This window comes from Lolium rigidum, chromosome 5 (assembly GCF_022539505.1).
Source record: "Lolium rigidum isolate FL_2022 chromosome 5, APGP_CSIRO_Lrig_0.1, whole genome shotgun sequence".
NCBI lineage: Eukaryota > Viridiplantae > Streptophyta > Magnoliopsida > Poales > Poaceae > Lolium > Lolium rigidum.
Window position 1 is genome coordinate 240,068,958 of NC_061512.1, and position 18,240 is coordinate 240,087,197.

The window sequence follows — 18,240 nt, forward strand, 5'->3', positions numbered from 1 at the left end:
ATCTACCACGGGGTTTCGGCCGGTTAACGCGGGTGCTTGCCGGTTAACGGCGTACGCCACGTGGCCGGTTGCATGGCGTCGGCGGTCAACGGGCTCCGGAAACACTTGCGCAACGGTCCGATTTTCCGTGGCGGAAGGGCGCCTAAGCGCGACGGACCGAAAAAATCGTCGTAGGACTTTGCCTGACGCAGTTTCCACAACAGAACCCATATCGTCGGGTTAGGCCCATAGGCGACAAAAAATACCCCTTAGTGGACGATTTTGAGACGTTGTCTATCAGAACTTTTCTTGTAGTGACCAGGGATTCCGGCGCCAACGTGGAACCTGCACAACACAACCAAAGTACTTTGCCCCAACGAAACAGTGAGGTTGTCAATCTCACCGGCTTGCTGTAACAAAGGATTATATGTATAGTGTGGATGATGATTGTTTGCGAAGAACAGTAAAGAACAAGTATTGCAGTAGATTGTATTCAGATGTAAAGAATAGGACCGGGGTCCACAGTTCACTAGAGGTGTCTCTCCCATAAGATAAATAACATGTTGGGTGAACAAATTACGATCGGGCAATTGACAAATAGAGAGGGCATGACCATGCACATACATGATATGATGAGTATAGTGAGATTTAATTGGGCATTACGACAAAGTACATAGACCGCTATCCGAGCATGCATCTATGCCTAAAAAGTCCACCTTCGGGTTATCATCCAAACCCCTTCCGGTATTAAGTTGCAAACAACGGACAATTGCATTAAGTATGGTGCGTAATGTAATCAATAACTACATCCTCGGACATAGCATCAATGTTTTATCCCTAGTGGCAACAAGACATCCACAACCTTAGAACTTTACATCATCGTCCCGGATTTAATGGAGGCATGAACCCACTACCGAGCATAAATACTCCCTCTTGGAGTTAAGAGCAAAAACTTGGCCGAGCCTCTACTAATAACGGAGAGCATGCAAGATCATAAACAACACATAGGTAATAGATTGATAATCAACATAACATAATATTCTCTATCCATCGGATCCCGACAAACGCAACATATAGCATTACAGATAGATGATCTTGATCATGTTAGGCAGCTCACAAGATCCGACAATGAAGCACATAAGGAGAAGACGACCATCTAGCTACTGCTATGGACCCATAGTCCAGGGTGAACTACTCACTCATCACTCCGGAGGCGATCATGGCGGTGAAGAGTCCTCCGGGAGATGATTCCCCTCTCGGCGGAGGTGCCGGAGGCGATCTCCTGAATCCCCCGAGATGGGATTGGCGGCGGCGGCGTCTCAGTAAGGTTTTCCGTATCGTGGCTCTCGGTACTGGGGGTTTCGCGACGGAGGCTTTAAGTAGGCGGAAGGGCAGGTCAGGGGGCCACACGAGGGCCCCACACAACAGGCCGGCGCGGCCAAGGCTTGGGCCGCGCCGCCCTAGTGTGGCGGCGCCTCGTGGCCCCACTTCGTAAGTCCTCCGGTCTTCTGGAAGCTTCGTGGAAAAATAGGCCCCTGAGCGTTGATTTCGTCCAATTCCGAGAATATTTCCTTTGTAGGATTTCTGAAACCAAAAACAGCAGAAAACAGCAACTGGCTCTTCGGCATCTCGTTAATAGGTTAGTGCCGGAAAATGCATAAATATGACATAAAGTATGCATAAAACATGTAGATATCATCAATAATGTGGCATGGAACATAAGAAATTATCGATACGTCGGAGACGTATCAGTCATATAGCCCCGAAGAAATGTCAACGCACATGGCAGGCTCAAGCAGCACATAAATCTTTGCAATACTTGCACCAGCAACCTCGAGCAGGCAGTGAGCTAGTGACCCAGCCAGCAGGGCAGAGACACACCAAATCCTCTCATCCAACTTCACTTTACTCACTGTAAGACCTTTCATCAAACTATAGTTCACAGCATCATTTCAAAACTCAAAATCTCAATAGAAAATTCTGAAGAAATACAAGTATGGAGATGGCATTAAAATTTTCAGAAGCATATTCGATATAAAAGCTAATTTTCTAGTATGCAACAAATAAAATATAGTAGCTAGTCGTGATATTTATGCAGTGACTTCAGTGTTTAACCAGACACAAAGCAGCCATCTGAATGTTGGTTTGCTAACCCAACCGTCCGAAAATTTAAAAGAGTGCAGAGGTTTCAATATCTAACACCAGGCACAAAGCAGCTAGCTGATTGTGGTTTCGTTAGCACAACTGTCCCAAAATGTAAAATAGTGGATACCAACATGCTTAACTAATTAGAAATCACCAAAAGAATGTGCTTACGAAGAAATAAATGATCAGGTATGGAGAGAATACCTTCTCCCTCCCGCATCCGTAAAAGTATATTTACATCGCCGACGTACTGCTTGATTCATAAGGTTGCCCTGCACGGAAGTATAGCATGTTCCTAAATAATCTCAATGATAGTTGAGAGAGGCGACCAAATAGAAAAAAATAATTAACAATATGTAACATCAAAAGACAGAAGGGAGCAGATGCAAACCAGTCATATCAGAAAATAAAAGATTTCACTTACAAAAAAATTATGTATGTTAATATTCAGATTGACTACATCAAAGCCTGAGAAGATGCATCTGGAAATATATCGGAAAGCGGCAAAAAGAAGTAAATGTAGCAGCAGAATCGTGAATATGAAGCTACGAACAAATCTTACTGGGTTTGGGAGCCTTAGTAATGACCATGAATACGTAGCATATTTTATAATAGTTTGTATCTACCACTCGAAAGCAATCAAGTACCTATCAGTCTATCACAAGAAAAAATAGTTGCATCATATCTGTAGTTGGCCTAATAACTAACTATCACTGTCCAACAATACTATAAGATAGGATATGGTATACACCGATGTTCTTAGCATGCATGAAACTAAAAAGCGTCACTAAAAGCTGGAGAAGAGATGGGGAAGGCAGAAGTGGCCGAAACATAATCAAAATTGCTAACCCTAGTCCTAAAGCTCCTACAACACAAAATGAAACATAACTGCATTTCAGGCTCTTGTGGGACAAGCTGGCACAAACATCATCCAAGTTATTTTAAATAAATGAAAGAATCATCACATTCTTGTATAGTTGTATTCCAAAAATAGTTTAGTACTATAAAATCATGCGTAAAGTAATCAACATCAACTCATGTAGCTTGTTGCGGCAGTTTCAGAAACTGCTATTCTTTGTCCTTGCTCTTATAAAACAAATAGTTTAAGCTTGGATTCGTACTTGGGAAATAACCTAAGCAATGATATATCAAATGAAAAATCAAAGAGATGTATGCTACTATTCACATCACTTTCTTCTTATGTCTTCATTTTTCCATTGTGGAATATATCGTAACTAAAGAGGCATGTAGCCATCATCATCACGTTGAACAATGTTCACTTCTGTAATCAAGTACCATTACGTATCCCGTCTTATTTCATGTTACTAATAAAGGAATCAAAGAGCTAACAGTTTCGTATATTGCTCCTCATGCCGGGAATTAACTGTTCCATAATTTGCAGAGCTGATAAAGCATATCCATATTGCATATATTTCCTGAATTTTAAAAAGGGGAAGAAAAGCACCTGATTGTTGTAATTGGAACATTAATATTCAGTAACTTCAGTGTGGCCATGTTCAGTGCTTCCATTATAGTTCTTTCCCCGCCATCCTACGGGAAAGGAATATAAAGTCAAAATGGAATGAGACCAGTAGCGTAAGCACACTTCTTCCAGCTTAACAAATTGTAATCAAGAATTTTCAGAACGCGATCAAGGACCAAAATGAAAATGCCGTACTGTAAGCCAAAACTGTTCCAACGAAAATTGTGGTCACCTGACTCTAATGCTTGTTAGTTTTTCTTTATCCTGCTAGCTGGAGGTCATTACAGCTGAACGCTGCAAAAGAAAGAAATAGACTGGACAGGATCTCGACAGTGACAGTCTCAAGCTCAATAGTTCCATCTTGACAGTCTCCATTAGGCTGTAACAAAACAAAAGAATGCTTTAATCAGAGCAATATTAAGGAGACCAGAGAAAGGAAAATGTTTGAGAATAAAGGAAATGTTATACTCTCAACACCAGAAAATGATCTGAATTCTGTACTTGGCATACGTGAGTAAACACTATAAGTTCCCCTTGTACATGAAATACTTCTGTAAATGAAAAATCAGGCAGACATTTTTTATTCTGAAAACAAAATATAGGATATGCATCAGGCTGTTATGGTACTCAGCTTTATACATGGAAACACTTTTTAGTCCAGCTGCCATATTTAAGAATGGAAATACATGATGCCCAAAACTATTTAAGAATATATATATACAAAAAAGAATTTTTTATATCAATATTTGTAGATTGTAGAGAACAAAGAAAGCAATGCAGAGGGATATGGTGCAGGTAAAAGAAAATGTCAGGAACCTAGGATGCCCCAGTTCTTTAGATTAAACGATTGGGAGGTGAACAAAATCAATTCAAGTACTCACACAGTAGTGTGAAGTGCCACGACTCTCACTGCAAAGAAGCAAGATATGTAAAGAAACTAATGACAGCCTGCATAACTTTTTTTTTCGAGAATGGAGCCTGCATTACTGAATAACTATCATAACCATCAGCACCTATGCAAATGAAACAACATTGCAAGGGACTGAAAACTAATGCAGAGACAAAAAATTAATGTTGCTGTATTATGTCATTTAAAGAAAATATCTCCGCATGATTCACCTAAACCATGTTTATCTCATATTATTTTACAGAAGATCTTTAATATCCATGTAATTCCTCTGCACCATGAATGCTACATGTGCCTCGCAGATTCAAGAATAATTGGTACTGAATCTAAATAACTCCAGCCTGAGAATTAAATGACACATCACTATTCTTGAAAATGTTTCATTCATGAGCTGAAAATCAATGGAACCTATCACCTGCTCATCTTGCAATGCCAAGATAGAAATTAAAAACAACCAGATTACCCTTGCAAGCAGCTAAGAAAATTATGGCTGTGCACAAACCAAAAGAACACCAAAACAAAGGTGCAGCATGATGGCGCCCAAATTAGTATGGCTATGCATAAATCAAAATATCACCAAAACTTGCACCAATAACAAACTCAAAAATAAAATACCCAAAGTATTTATGGGAACTGAACAAAATCCCAATTAGTTGCATCGTAGATCCATACATCTGAATTAATTTGTTATAAACTTCTTAAATTTAGTTGCAACAAGAAACAAATTTCTGTAGCCTAGGGCCAAGAAAGATTGGAAGCTAAACAAAATTTTCTTAAATACATGTAAAAGATATATGAGGCATCTTATGACATCATGTTTAATTCAGCTGCACATGAAGACTGAAACATGCAGCAACAAAAAGACTGAAAGATGCGCCCAAAAAAGTTCAGATATATTCACCTCTATGATGTCAGAATGCATGGATCCTTCCAATAAGGTAATCACTAATTATAGCCAGATTACTCATAGGTATGATCAACCAACTCTTGTGTGTAAGACACCGTATCCAAGTCTTAAAATCAACCATAACAAAAGAAGGTTCGGATCTTTTCCCCTCATTAGATGAGAAATGGAATTTCAGAACGGTAGCAAATCTACAGGAAGGTCAGTAAAGCAAGAAGAAAAAGAAATTAGACACTATAAAAGTGATCATGGAAATGAGCTAGAATAAAACCGCCAAGAAATTGATCAGCGCACCTTGATTGCTTGCAAATACATCAACACAAGGTAGCTTGTAATCTGAAATTACAAACATGGAGAAAAATAGCACAGTCGAAGGCTGTAAACTTCAAAGAAAAAAATGCCACAACCTTGCTGGCTGGATTTATTTTAGATAGTGGACTATATGCCACCTACAAACTAATTTGCAATAAGTAGGATAATGACAATAAAATAAATCGAAATAAAGGCTAAATTATTTTGCCCATGCATCCATTCAACAAAGGAACCTTTTGAACTAAGCTACACTGAAAGTTTCTCTAGGAACAATCGAACTGACATCGAGAATGAGAAACCATCAGCTGCATATATAGATGCAAGTACTCATGAAATTTGCTTGGTACGCATAGAAAAAACATGACAAAAATTCCTTACCTCAATGTGGAGTAAGTATTGGCCATCTAAATTCTGAAGCAAATAATAATCCTTGCATACAAAAGGTAAAAGTTATCAGTTCATCGGAAGTAGCAACTTGGGAATTTATAAAGTCAACAACAGAGCCAATCCCGAGTGTAAAGTGTTCCATACAATACACGATTCAGTAGCTTAGAGATGTATACTTGAGTTGAAAGAATGCGTAACTGACATATATGATCAGCTGGAGGCTACCATGTCGCTTCCTTCCAGTAAGAATTTTGTTGTGCTCTTCAGCACACACCAGTAACATGATATAGTACAGAAATAAAAAAAAATACATATTGTAGAGATAGTTCATGCGAGTCATGGATCATCTTTATTTTCAAGAACTGTAGTAACCATTTTCTACACAATATGCAAGACAAGATTGAGGCAATACCTATACTGACGATGACGATGGATCCAGCGGCAGCCACGCCCTCCCAACGCAAAGCGCCCGACGCAGCAGTTCCTCTCGCTGCTCACCCTCCGTGCCACCCATTGTCATGTCCATCGAGTACGAAATGTCCTTCGCCGCCGGCTTCCAGTACGTGCCGCTTACTATGGTTGGTGGACCAGTTGCTTATCTGCTTCTGGTCCAGCCCCGTTGACTCGCTTCGGCCATGACAAAATATGAGAACGACCTGCTTGGAATTCTATCAAACACCTTCTATGCATAGGTAAGCAGAATCTACATAAACATAATTTTCTTGGATTAATCAAGAGTGTGAGAGAGAGGAGGAGGAAAATCATTACGAAGAGAAGATCTTGGGTACCTAAATCGAAAATCATGCCATTCCCGTTGTTGCTCCCGTTGAGTGTTTGGGAAAGAGGGATCAGTTGGAGGTCTCCTTTCCACCACAGTACCTACGTTCGAAGCCAACACTTTTGTTGGCCCTGGGTGATGGCGTCCTCCATGGCCAAGAAGAGGCAGATGAGGAAGAGATCGAAAAGGAACAAAATAATCAAATGGAGCACTCAAAGAGAGAGAGAAAATAAAGAACCGGAGAGATCATATCCCAAAACACCACCAAGAAGCACAGGGAATAAGAACGGAAGAGAAAACCACCCAAATGAACCAAGAACCAAAACGAAAAAGGCTCTAGCTCGCCCAGACGCGCGCTTGCCGCCTCCGCCAACGCCCACACGCGTGGTCACCTCCACCGACGCCCAGGCACACGCTCGTAGCCGCCGCCGACGCCAAGGCGTGCGGTCGCCGCCACCGACGCTCAGGCACGCGGTCGCCGCCGCCGCCGCCCTGGCGCGAAAGATGACGGTGTGTGGAGGTCGCCCGACTGGCTGGGCCGACCCTTGCTCGCGCCGGCGGCCCCTGCCGGAGGTCGGCCACGCTGCCCGTCGCCCGTGTCGGCTGTTCCAGAGAGGACCGCGTGGAGGCAGAGGGGTGGAGAGGCTGCGAGGTGAGCGATTGGGGGAGAGGCGTGCGGGGATTGGGAGGAGTGGAGATTGGGGGCAGAGGACGCGCGACAACGAGCCGGCGGCTAGGGTTTCCGTCCTGGATGCTCTTCTCTTCTTTTTATATGTCCGCGGTGAAATACCGAAAATACCCTGCGGGTTGAGATCCATCGCTCGGCGCCAATGCATACCGACGGAGATCCCAGCCGCAGTCGCCGACAGGCGGGCCCGAACGATGGTGGGGCCCACCAGCAGCCTCAGGCAGGTAGCACAGGGCCATTACATGTCTTTATCTAGTGGGAGGAGAGGCAAGAACGAACGGCTGAGATACGCTGATGAGGTGATCCGACGGCTGACATGCGCTGAGCGCTATGAGTCTCCCATGGGGGGCAGCTATTATACCTTTAGATGCTTTGGAACGTGAGAAACAAAATGACTATTGAGAAAAAAGTTCATTTCGCAATCGGCTGACTATATCTTTAAAATGATATTAGAAGTTAAAGAGGATGGGGTGAGGTAATGTAACCACATGAATCTAAAGTGAAAGAAGATAATACTCCCTCCGTTCCTTTCTATAGTGCCTATATATTTTTGGCATTTGTTTCACAATATAAGGTTGTAGCTTGGCTTTTTTCAATTACCCCCTCCACCGGTCAACTCCCACATGACATGCATGGAAAAAAATCCCTACAAAATAGGAAACAGTTAATTGAGATTCCTAATACATGGTCCCAAGGATTGCTTAGATTTAGGAAGTAATGTTTTTTTCTTTCCTTAATTAAACCTGGCTGCACATATATGGAGAGTCAACCAGACAGATTTGTGAGATTTGTTACGGTAAGTTAGGAGGCTATCGATTTCCCTAATTTTAGTCTGATCTCAAATCGTTTAGCCAGGGGGTCTTGTGTAAAAAATACTCCTGCGCTAATTTCCGTGCAGAAAATCTATAGGCACTATAGAAAGGAACGGAGGGAGTAACAAAGAAGAAGAGCGTGAAGATGGTAACTCCTTGATTAACTCCCCCTTGTTCATCATTGATGAACTTCCCTTTTCTTTCCATAGAATTGTAAGGGCACGTACAAGAGGTGATGTCAGCCTTCCCTTAGAGATCTCATGTTAGGTTTTTTGCTTAGTTGGAGGAGAGAGAATGAAGAGAGAGAAGGTTGTCTTCCCTTATCTAAGGGATCATCTCTTAGAAAATAAGGGAAGACTATTTTATCCATTGTATCACATATCTCATCCCTTAGCAACAAATTTCCTACCAAAATTTAATTATTCATATTAATTGCTAGCTATGGCTGTAAGATATAATGCATTGTATGACTTATATCTAATGCCTTCTCTAACTGATGTGGCGTGATAAGAGAATGCATACCTTCTCTACCATTGTACATGCCTTAACAATCAGTTATTTGGTAGTTAAGACTACCATCAATATAGTAATTTTATTGGATTGTCGATTCCTATCCTATTAAACCTATGTGTGGTTGTGTACTTTGTTGTTAAACTCACTGCAAATGGCAAGCGCTGCATAGGATACAATCAACCAAACATTGTACGATTGCATTGGTATAGCAATTCCTCCTCAGATGCAGACAAACAAACACGCATATTAAATGATAAAACCATACCGATAAACTATTCATCCCAAGAGGATTATATCCGTTGATAAGTTGTGAAGAGCAACACAATGTAGACAAACAAACGGAATACATGACCAAGATGGAAAGTTGGCCCAGCCGAAGAAGGCTAGTTAGGCGAATTCGAGACCTTTTCAGGAAACCAAACACAACCCAATATCATCGATAGAGTATTTCTTTCACACGTACACGTATCATTTTCCCCATAAAAAGTAGTAGTACAAGTAATATTTTTTTTCCACAACTACAAGTATTTTCTACGAGCCCAGAACACAAACAACCCGGTACAAATGTTCCCCGTGTGCACACAAGAAACATACTCCAGTTGACGCCAGCGACCGTCTTTTTTTCTTGTGTCATTGGACGTCGGATTTCTGGGAGCGAGCAACCGGCCGGAGCTCACCGCCACGGAGGAATCCGGAGTACCAGCGGGCCGAGTTCCTGACGTACCTCGTCCTCGCCTGGGCGCCCATGTCGACGCCGCACAAGCCGAAGCGCAACCTGTAGCCAAACAGGTACTCGAACACGTCCAGGAAGGACCACACGAAGTATCCGCGCGCGTCCGATCCGTTCCTGCAACACAATTGTCAACGTATATGAGAAGATGAGATGAGTCCTCCGAGTTGGACCGATTTCCTGAAAAATTTCGGGCAAGTAGCACGCAGAAATGCCAGGGAAAAGAAGAAGGTGCGTGTCTGCAGTCTGCACTGCACGTACCGCATGGAGAGGTAGAGGGCTTCCACGTAATCCTGCAGGAACTCGGCTCTGTCGTCGTCGTCGTAATCGGCCTCGCTCAGGGTGCCTGTAGCATCTGCAGCAGCATCTGCGTATCCTGAACCAAGAAATTGAAAACAATTCAGTGAGATTGTAGATACAGTACTTCAGATTGTAGTTTTTTCTGTCCTTGCGTGCCTACCATTTTCGTGGATCCACACCGGAGGGTTCCCGTAGCTCAGTTTCAGGTGCTCCAGCAGTTTCCTCAGAGACCATGGAGCAGTCTCCACCTCGCTCTGCACGAATGTTGTACTGAACAAGTCAGACCATCACGGCTACCTTGGAGGCTTGGATATGCTGATGAAACAGTCATATATATGCTTCATGCTTAGCTATACCTTGGATATGTCTTCCGAAGGATCTACATGCATGATCAGGAGATCAAACATAATGGTAGGCAAGTCAGCAGATATATTCGCAACAACTTATATATATCTGCTATTTGGTCAGGGATCTTTACTTTGAACGGCCGCATCGCCGTAGTAATCCACCGGGTTCTGGCTGGAACCGGTCTCGATGGATCGTACCCGCATAATGAGATAGTGGTTGAAGCCAACGAAGTCGAACGCTCCACGGACCTTTTCCGACTCTTGCGCCGTCAGTGCCGGCAATCGAGCACCCACCCTTCTCCTCATCACCGGAGGGTAGTCACCGTACACCAAAGGATGCATAAACCTATCTCACATGAGGATACTATTCCGTAAGTCACATTATATTTTTCCTTTCAACATTTTGGAGCATTGCATTGTCAACTTTTATACGGTTTAGGCAAAAGGTAAAAAATATGTCCCTGGAATATAAACAGTTTTACCTATACCAGTAGTAATAATAATATAACTAATTACCATCCAATATGGAATTCAGTCATCCTCGTAGCAGCAGCTGCATCCTGTGCGGTGTTAGTAGCAGGCTCATGCCACCATCCAAGCAGAGTTACTCCTATCTGCCCTCCTTGAGTTTCCTGCAGGATGATCGATTGAACTCATTGGTCAACCAATGATCTTGCCATGTGTGGCATGTATCCGAGCGTGGAGACTGAAGAGACCTTGTACTTCTCTCTGTACAGGGACACTGCTGAAGCGTGTGCAAGCAGGAGATGGTGAGCAACTATGTATGGCTCCGTCGAAGAATTTCCTCCCTTGCAGTTTGTCCCGAATGGGTAAGAGCAGCGGCGCGGCGGTTGGAAGCCGGTGTCGTAGCCGCCGATGGGTTCTATGTTTGGCTCGTTGACGGTGACCCAGTGCTTCACCCTGTCACCGAAACTCTCGAAGCACACGCCTGCGTAAGCGGTGTAATCCTCGCTGCAACACATGCTAGAAGTTATAATAGCTAAAGAATTGTGACTCCTTCTGGTGGATTCTCTCTGAGTTCTGTCTCGTGGACATGATTGATGCACTGATGCTAGCTAGCATTTGATCTGTAACACATTGTGCCGAAGTAGCATTCCGGGCACTTACATGAATCTGGGGCTAAGTAGTCCACCGTACTCGTCCTGCAGAGCCTGAGGAAGATCAAAATGGTAGATGGTGACATGAGGCTGTATTCCTGCCAAATATGACATAACAAGTAGCTGGATTAGTCAGTATTTGAGAGAAACAAACAAATATTTGTACACTTCAATCTCACATCAACAAGAAGGGGGTGCATGAACATGTCATATCTCAGAGAGAAATTTCTATGTATACCGTGCAGTATCAGCTCATCTATCAGATTGTTGTAGTACTCCAAGCCCTCTGGGTTGGTCTGTCCTCTTCCATCTACACGGTTCGTCACCAAGTATCAGAATTTTTTTTTTTCGCATAGAATATCGGGAGCTTTACTAAATATGGTTTCCAATACAATCAGCCCTTAGGCTGCTGGACAAGAAACTAGGATTTTCATCAAGCCAGCTACAGGTTTGATCAACTGTACAAGCCACGTTCTACCTGTATTTGTATACACCTTCGTACCTGGAATAAGCCTGGGCCAAGCAATGGAGAATCTGTACGCGTCCAGACCCATGTCGTGCATAAGCTTTACATCTTCCTGAAACCATAGAAACATATTTTCTTGATTTGCACTCTGTGTTAGAGTTCTTTTTAGAGTACAATTTCAGAGGTAACTATGCGAAATCAATCCTTACCTTGTAATGATGGTACTGATCTGCCGAAACGTCTGCTGTGGATCCATCAGGCGAGTAACCTGTCGCCACGGACTGAAACCTTTAGAACCTCGAATTTTACCACCCAGATAAGGGTTCCTGTACGAATTGCTGAAGCGCGAGCTCTACAAAAGAGGCAGCTAGAGGTGCATGGTCCGTACTGGACGGACCTTGGTGGGTGAAGGTGTCCCAGATGGAGGGCTTCCTTCCATCCTCTGCAGCTGCGCCTTCCACCTGACGTTCTCAAGAAATTGAGATCCTCGGACGGTGCAGAATTAACCACGTGCTAGACACTAGTACCTGGTAAGCCGAGGTGCCTGCGCCCAAGACGAACCCATCGGGGAAGTCGTGGCGGGTGAGCGCGGAGGCGTGCTTCGGTGCTAAGACGGTGGCGGCAAAGACGACGACGACCGAGATGGAGAGGCGGAAGATCATCAGCGAGAGCACCGCCATAACAGTGGCTTCTCTGCTCTGTTCTGCTACCGAGGCCCCGAAGCTGGCGGCTCACTAGCTGGACATGGACGTGGTGTCGCCGAGTGAGCTAGAGGGATTCTCCCTTCCTGGCCGCTCCTGTCTCTTTCTCTTTGTCCCTCTTTACGTCGACCAGCGACTCGTACGTTCAGCTTTCGAGAGCCCCGCTTCGAGCACGACCTCCTGACGGGACGGGAGGCCAAACCTCTGCTTTTTTATATATATATTTTTTTTCAAGATAGTCTTCAACGACATTATGTAATATATTCTTCTTCTATGCATAACGCATAGTTTTTGTACCTATGGAACTTTTCCTGATAGAAATATGTTCTATAAATGAAATAAAATGTTCAACAATCATCGGTTGCCGTGGTCAGGTGTGAACTGTCAAGACGGCGGCGCCCATGCTTGGACATGGAGATGAAGGTGACCATGAGACTTCTTCCCAGGGTCTCGAGAAGACGAGAGGGAGTATAGCAAGGTAGCCTAAATGACTCGGCACATAGACATGTGGTTATTTTGGATGGACGGCCTAGGCCAACAGAAAAACATGTGATGTTTTGGCTCCTGAGGCATACAAACTTATATTATAAAAAAATACATAAAAAGTAAATTTTGTAATTTCAAAAAAAATCCGTGTATAGGGTCGGACATTCTATGTTCCCACATGAGTTTTGAGAAAAATGAACAATTTGTGTGCCAAGTCATGCGGCACCATAGGCTTTCCAGGAAGGCGACATCGGCCGCAGTTCGCCGCCATTGAGGAAGCCAGAGTACCAGCGGGCAGAGTTCCTCATGTACCTCGTCCTCTCTTTGGAGTTCATGTCGACGCCAAACAGGCCGAAGCGCCTGACATTGCCATAGAGGATTTCAAACACATCGAGAAATGACCATACAAAGTATCCCCGTACATCCGATCCGTTCCTGCAACCACAATACTGACTCTCTCAGAAACTATATCAAGAATAACTAGATCTCAAGAGTTTTAGGTGAATTCATATCTTTTTTCCTTTTCTGGTTATGACTTCAGTTGGAGTTTATGATGGGCCTTTTGATCACTATAAGCAAACACCATATATATGTAGGAAGATGTACAGACCGTATGGACAGGTATAGAACTTCCAAGTAATTTTGCAGGAACTCTGATCTGTAGTCATCATCATACTCGATCTTGCTAGGGATCTTGGGGATGTCTCCGTATCCTGAATCATGAAACAAGAGATTTTCCATGTCTTTGCTTTTGTTTTACAGAGGTCAACATGTTTTGCTTTCCAGTTCATGTGTCAGTGCCAGCTTGTCCTCAGAAAACAAGACAATACATGCAACAAGAGAAGTCAAGTAGTACTTGATAATTTAGATTTTTCGTTTCTTTTCTTTTCTTTCCACCTACTTATTTTTCGATGAACTCCCAGAGTGAGACATCAATATGTCAAAGATAATCGAACAGTGGCCTACCGTTTTCATGGATCATGACTGGAGGATTTCCGTACTTGAGTTTCAGGTGCTCCAGTAGCTTCCCTAAAGCACAAGGAGGCTCAACGTAGCCCTGCACATGTTACATCAACAAAATTTACAAACCTTACAATTCAGAAGATAAGGAAGGAAATCATCACCATAGCTCGGCTGATGTGATGTGTTTGCTGGAATAGTTTGCTTCATTGCAGTATATATACCTCTTGAATATCTGCAAGCGGATCTGATTCCAAGCAAGAAAGTGTTGCATAACGCAAGCAATGCTGATTTGGATTGACAGTTAGAGCAGCTGCTTAATTTAACTACCTAAAATTACGGCTGCATCGGCGTAGTAGTCCCTCTGCTCCAGATTGAAGGCGCTCTTGTCGGCTTGTGCTCGAATATCAGGGTAGTGGTTGAAGCCGATGAAGTCGAACGATCCAGACAGTTTCTTCGACTGCTCCACTGTCAAACCTGGCATCCGTCCACTGGCCCTGCTCCTCATTACTGGTGGATAATCACCATACACCAAAGGGTGCATGAACCTGCCCAGCAAGTGCATTAGAACTTACGACTAAATTATGCTTTGAAGACATTGTCGATGACAGCTTTTCAGCAAACCAAAAGACCACTAGTACTAACCATCCAATGTGGAAGTCATTCATCCTGGTTGCGGCAGCTGCATCCTGCAATGTATTGGTAGCAGGCTCATACCACAAGCCCAAGAGGGTAATTCCTATTTGTCCTTTTTGAGTTACCTATGGAGTGAGCATAATAAAGCACGGTCATGTTAATTACTCGTATCAACTACAATATCTATTGTGACGAACCTGGTAGGTGTCTCTATACAGTGATACTGCCGAGGCATGTGCAAGCAGGAGATGGTGAGCGGCTATGTAAGGTTCGGTTGTGGAGTTCCCTCCAGTGCAATTCGCGCCGAACGGATAGGAGCAGCGCCGTGGTGGGAGCGTGCCGTCGTCAAAGCCACTTATAGTCTCGATGTTGGGCTCGTTGACGGTGACCCAATGCTTCACCCTGTCCCCAAAGCTCTTGAAGCAGGTGTTCGCGTATGCAGTGTAATCGTCTCTGTATCATAGCACATTCAAATTAATTAAGAGCATCTGAAAAATATGCATCTTTCATCTACAAAATTCTGGATCTTCATCATAATCAGTCTTGTTTTGCAGGTATCCTGTCGTGCCAAAATGGTTGCACCTACATAAATCTGGGGCTGAGTAGTCCGTTGTATTCATCCTGAAGACACTGAGGGAGATCTAAATGGTAGATTGTCACATGAGGTTGTATGCCTGCAAGACATGTGAGGAATCAAGATCAGAGTGAAGAACATGTCCTTATCTGTGTGAACTTGCAAAAAGCAGGGTAGTTTGACACTACTGCAACATGTTCATGCCATGTCAGATAGACAAATTAATCTTTACCGTGTAGTATCAATTCATCTATTAAGTTGTTGTAGTACTCCAAGCCCTTTGGATTGATTTCTCCTCTTCCATCTACACAATGTAGCATTAATTATCATAACATGTGAAGATATGCTACTCAGCTATTACAAGGTTATTATACCTGGAATAAGCCGCGGCCACGCAATGGAGAATCTGTACGCATCTAAACCCATCTTGTGCATAAGTTTTACATCATCCTAATTTTGAAAAAAAAAATAGTTAGCATCAGCTCATGTCCCATTTGTATCGTTTCAATTAACTAACACAGTGGCCCTCGCAAATATGAGGGCTGAATGAAAGTGTCTAAAGATTTTATGGTTCCTTAACAAAATTATATTATGCGCTTAGAACTTCAAAGGTTTTATGTAACAACAAATATTATGCTAATAGAATATTACTCGTGGGGAAATCATCTTTAATTTGTAGGAGAATAATTAACCATGTATGAAAAGAAAGAACATATGATGACCAAAGTGACTTTTGTAAGCAGTCATATTAAATAAGTATATATAATAAAAGTAGTAGTCACATATTTGTCCATTTGATCTCTTTAACCCACTCGTCGGTATCTTCCACCCTTCGATCCATATGTTCTATATTCCTATTCACATATATCTTTGTATCATATAACTGGTTATGTCATCATCTTATTAACCGATTTTTTTCGACATAGAGCATATATTAATATCGCTGAGACACCAATTACACCCAGCCTCTACAACAACACACTGCCCTAGCGGCATTACGGATACACATGGCCAAAAAAAGAAAGAAGAATTACCAAAAAAAAAAGTCCCGCTATAGTGATCTAATCCTTTAAAACGGCAGCACTAACACCACCAATACAGCACCAGAAGTTCAGCTTCTCCAAAAGCGCGCCCCCAAGAAGGTAACTGTGCTGTCACCCGATTATAGATATTAGGTTTTCACCCTGAAAAAAGTTCTCACTCTCAAAACAATGCCTTCAACAAGAACATTGTCAGTCATAACCAATTAAAGCGATTTTATCGCGTGTCTTTCCCCCATGTCATTTTTTTAAATCCAAGTATCCTACTAAAAGATATTACCCTAGTCCTCTATTAATTTGGATCCTTATGCGCACCCAACACACTTATGAAAATTCTTCATACCGACACCTTCTTTTGCTCTCAAAATTAGTAGTCCTTCCGTTTCTCAAGATTTGTCACTAAGGTGTGAGCCATGTCTAACTAAACATCACTCAATGCTTAACACTTTTTATAGCAACGTTCATGGTTTAACCATAGTTTTCATGTTAGAAACTTGGTTAATATTTACCACATTTTTTGCTAACCATTACAAACTAAATTACGATCTAAGTAATTTGTCTTCGCATATAGGTATACCGATAGTGAAATACATATGTCTTCAAATAGTTCAGTTTATTATGCCTTCTTGTGCGCCGCACAATATCTGAGAAGGAAAATTTTAATATATTAGCGATGTATCTCAAGACTAACCTTATAATGATGATACTGATCTGCGGCAATATCCCCGGTGGATTTATCAGGGGAATAACCTGTCAATGACATATATCGATAAATCCCAGAAATTAGATCCTAGAGGAGGCATCACAAGATATGCTCAGGTGCTGAATTATTAACTGATGCACCATGGCGCGCATGATGATGAAGAGCAAACATAAACTGAATCGACCTTGATGTGTGAAGGTGTCCCAGATGCTTGGCTTCCTTCCATCTTCTGCAGCCGCCCCTTCCACCTAAGGCATCCACCCAATCCAAGAGATTAGTGTTTTGACGTTGACAGCGACCATACAGAGAGAGGTATGTACCTGGTAAGCCGAGGTGCCGGCGCCGAAGATGAACCCGTCGGGGAAGTCATGGCGGGTGAGCGCCGCGGCGTCTCTCTGCAAGGCTGCGAGGCAGAGGAAGCGGAAGAGAGAGAAGAGCAGCAGCGCCATAGTCAGCACCTGGATCCACGTCTGCTCTTGGCCATATAAGGCTTCTCACCCAATCTGATAAGGACGCACCAAACATGTGGAATGGAATGGAATGGAAGATGTGTGTTACGTATTACCGTGTGCACACTAGGCCGGGATATATTCGTTGAAGCTAACAGCGAGAGAGACAGTGACGCTCGCCATGTCAAGAAACCTCGTCTGCTGCAGTGTTGCCGGCGGCGGTTCATCACCGCGGCCGCGAGAGTGATCCCAGAGTTCCTCGGCCGCTATCAGAAACGTGAAATGGTGGCCCGGTAGCGGTAGGTAAGGACGGGCTAACAAAGTGACAAATCGGGTTTAAGATTTCGATTTTGTATTTTTTCCCCCATACATCTCCTTTCGTGGCTCTTGTGCTCTACTTGGAAGTTGGAACCGACAGCAGTACTGGTACTTCTGAATTCTGATCATCAGGGAAACGGACGAAATGTGCTGGGGCGCTTTAGGGCGCGTTTGATTTCCTGCATCATTGGCGCATCCCGATGGGAGACATTGCCCGTTGCGAACGGGCCATGTGCCACTTTTAACCGGTCGTTTGGTAGCCTGTGAGCTCTTTTGCCCGCCGAAGAAGGAACCCAGGCCCCATCATTTGGTTGCCCGTTTTCAGCCCATCTTGCACGTAGGAAAACATGAATCTGTTGTTTGGTTGCTCAAATCACAAGTCCATATCCTTACCACAATTCAAATAGGGTGAGATTACCATGCCATGGCATCTTACATACACTCAGAGACCACTCAGAAGAACAAGATCCTGACGATCACCACGATGAGGAAGGCGATGATGTA

General features: G+C 43.3%; 2 protein-coding genes across 3 annotated transcripts; both read right to left on the reverse strand.

The window, feature by feature from the left end:
- Window positions 1-9,331: 9,331 nt before the first annotated feature.
- On the reverse strand, window positions 9,332-12,573 carry LOC124654469 (beta-glucosidase 32-like). Its single transcript, XM_047193466.1, has 13 exons — window positions 12,397-12,573; window positions 12,267-12,330; window positions 12,079-12,137; window positions 11,906-11,981; window positions 11,642-11,713; window positions 11,414-11,501; window positions 11,002-11,257; window positions 10,802-10,917; window positions 10,417-10,631; window positions 10,295-10,317; window positions 10,099-10,192; window positions 9,900-10,014; window positions 9,332-9,755 (listed from the first exon to the last, which is right to left on the reverse strand). Exons 1-13 carry the CDS (start codon window positions 12,547-12,549, stop codon window positions 9,539-9,541), a joined length of 1,548 nt encoding a protein of 515 aa, XP_047049422.1. The 5' UTR covers window positions 12,550-12,573; the 3' UTR covers window positions 9,332-9,538.
- A 547-nt stretch (window positions 12,574-13,120) lies between these two features.
- Window positions 13,121-17,439, reverse strand: LOC124654468 (beta-glucosidase 32-like). Of its 2 annotated transcripts, none has more exons than XM_047193465.1 (13): window positions 17,290-17,439; window positions 17,154-17,217; window positions 16,958-17,016; window positions 15,601-15,676; window positions 15,459-15,530; window positions 15,239-15,326; window positions 14,850-15,105; window positions 14,662-14,705; window positions 14,347-14,564; window positions 14,241-14,263; window positions 14,023-14,113; window positions 13,667-13,769; window positions 13,121-13,491 (listed from the first exon to the last, which is right to left on the reverse strand). In XM_047193465.1, exons 1-13 carry the CDS (start codon window positions 17,416-17,418, stop codon window positions 13,272-13,274), a joined length of 1,443 nt encoding a protein of 480 aa, XP_047049421.1. In that variant the 5' UTR covers window positions 17,419-17,439; the 3' UTR covers window positions 13,121-13,271. The 2 variants fall into 2 exon arrangements, with proteins under 2 accessions (XP_047049421.1, XP_047049420.1); XM_047193464.1 differs by having other exon boundaries at window positions 14,662-14,777.
- Between the last annotated feature and the right edge of the window lie 801 nt (window positions 17,440-18,240).

Excerpts from the sequence above, each read along its gene's own strand:
- LOC124654469 (XM_047193466.1), bottom strand. The coding sequence starts at position 12,549 with ATGGCGGTGCTCTCGCTGATGATCTTCCGCCTCTCCATCTCGGTCGTC. Across the intron at positions 11,258-11,413 it reads CTACTTAGCCCCAGATTCAT|CGAGGATTACACCGCTTACG; the intron begins GTAAGTGCCCGG and ends CATGTGTTGCAG. Across the intron at positions 10,015-10,098 it reads GGTGTGGATCCACGAAAATG|GATACGCAGATGCTGCTGCA; the intron begins GTAGGCACGCAA and ends TTCTTGGTTCAG.
- LOC124654468 (XM_047193464.1), bottom strand. The coding sequence starts at position 17,418 with ATGGCGCTGCTGCTCTTCTCTCTCTTCCGCTTCCTCTGCCTCGCAGCC. Across the intron at positions 15,677-16,957 it reads ATCAGTATCATCATTATAAG|GATGATGTAAAACTTATGCA; the intron begins GTTAGTCTTGAG and ends TTTCAAAATTAG. Across the intron at positions 14,114-14,240 it reads CGCTTGCAGATATTCAAGAG|GGCTACGTTGAGCCTCCTTG; the intron begins GTATATATACTG and ends TAACATGTGCAG.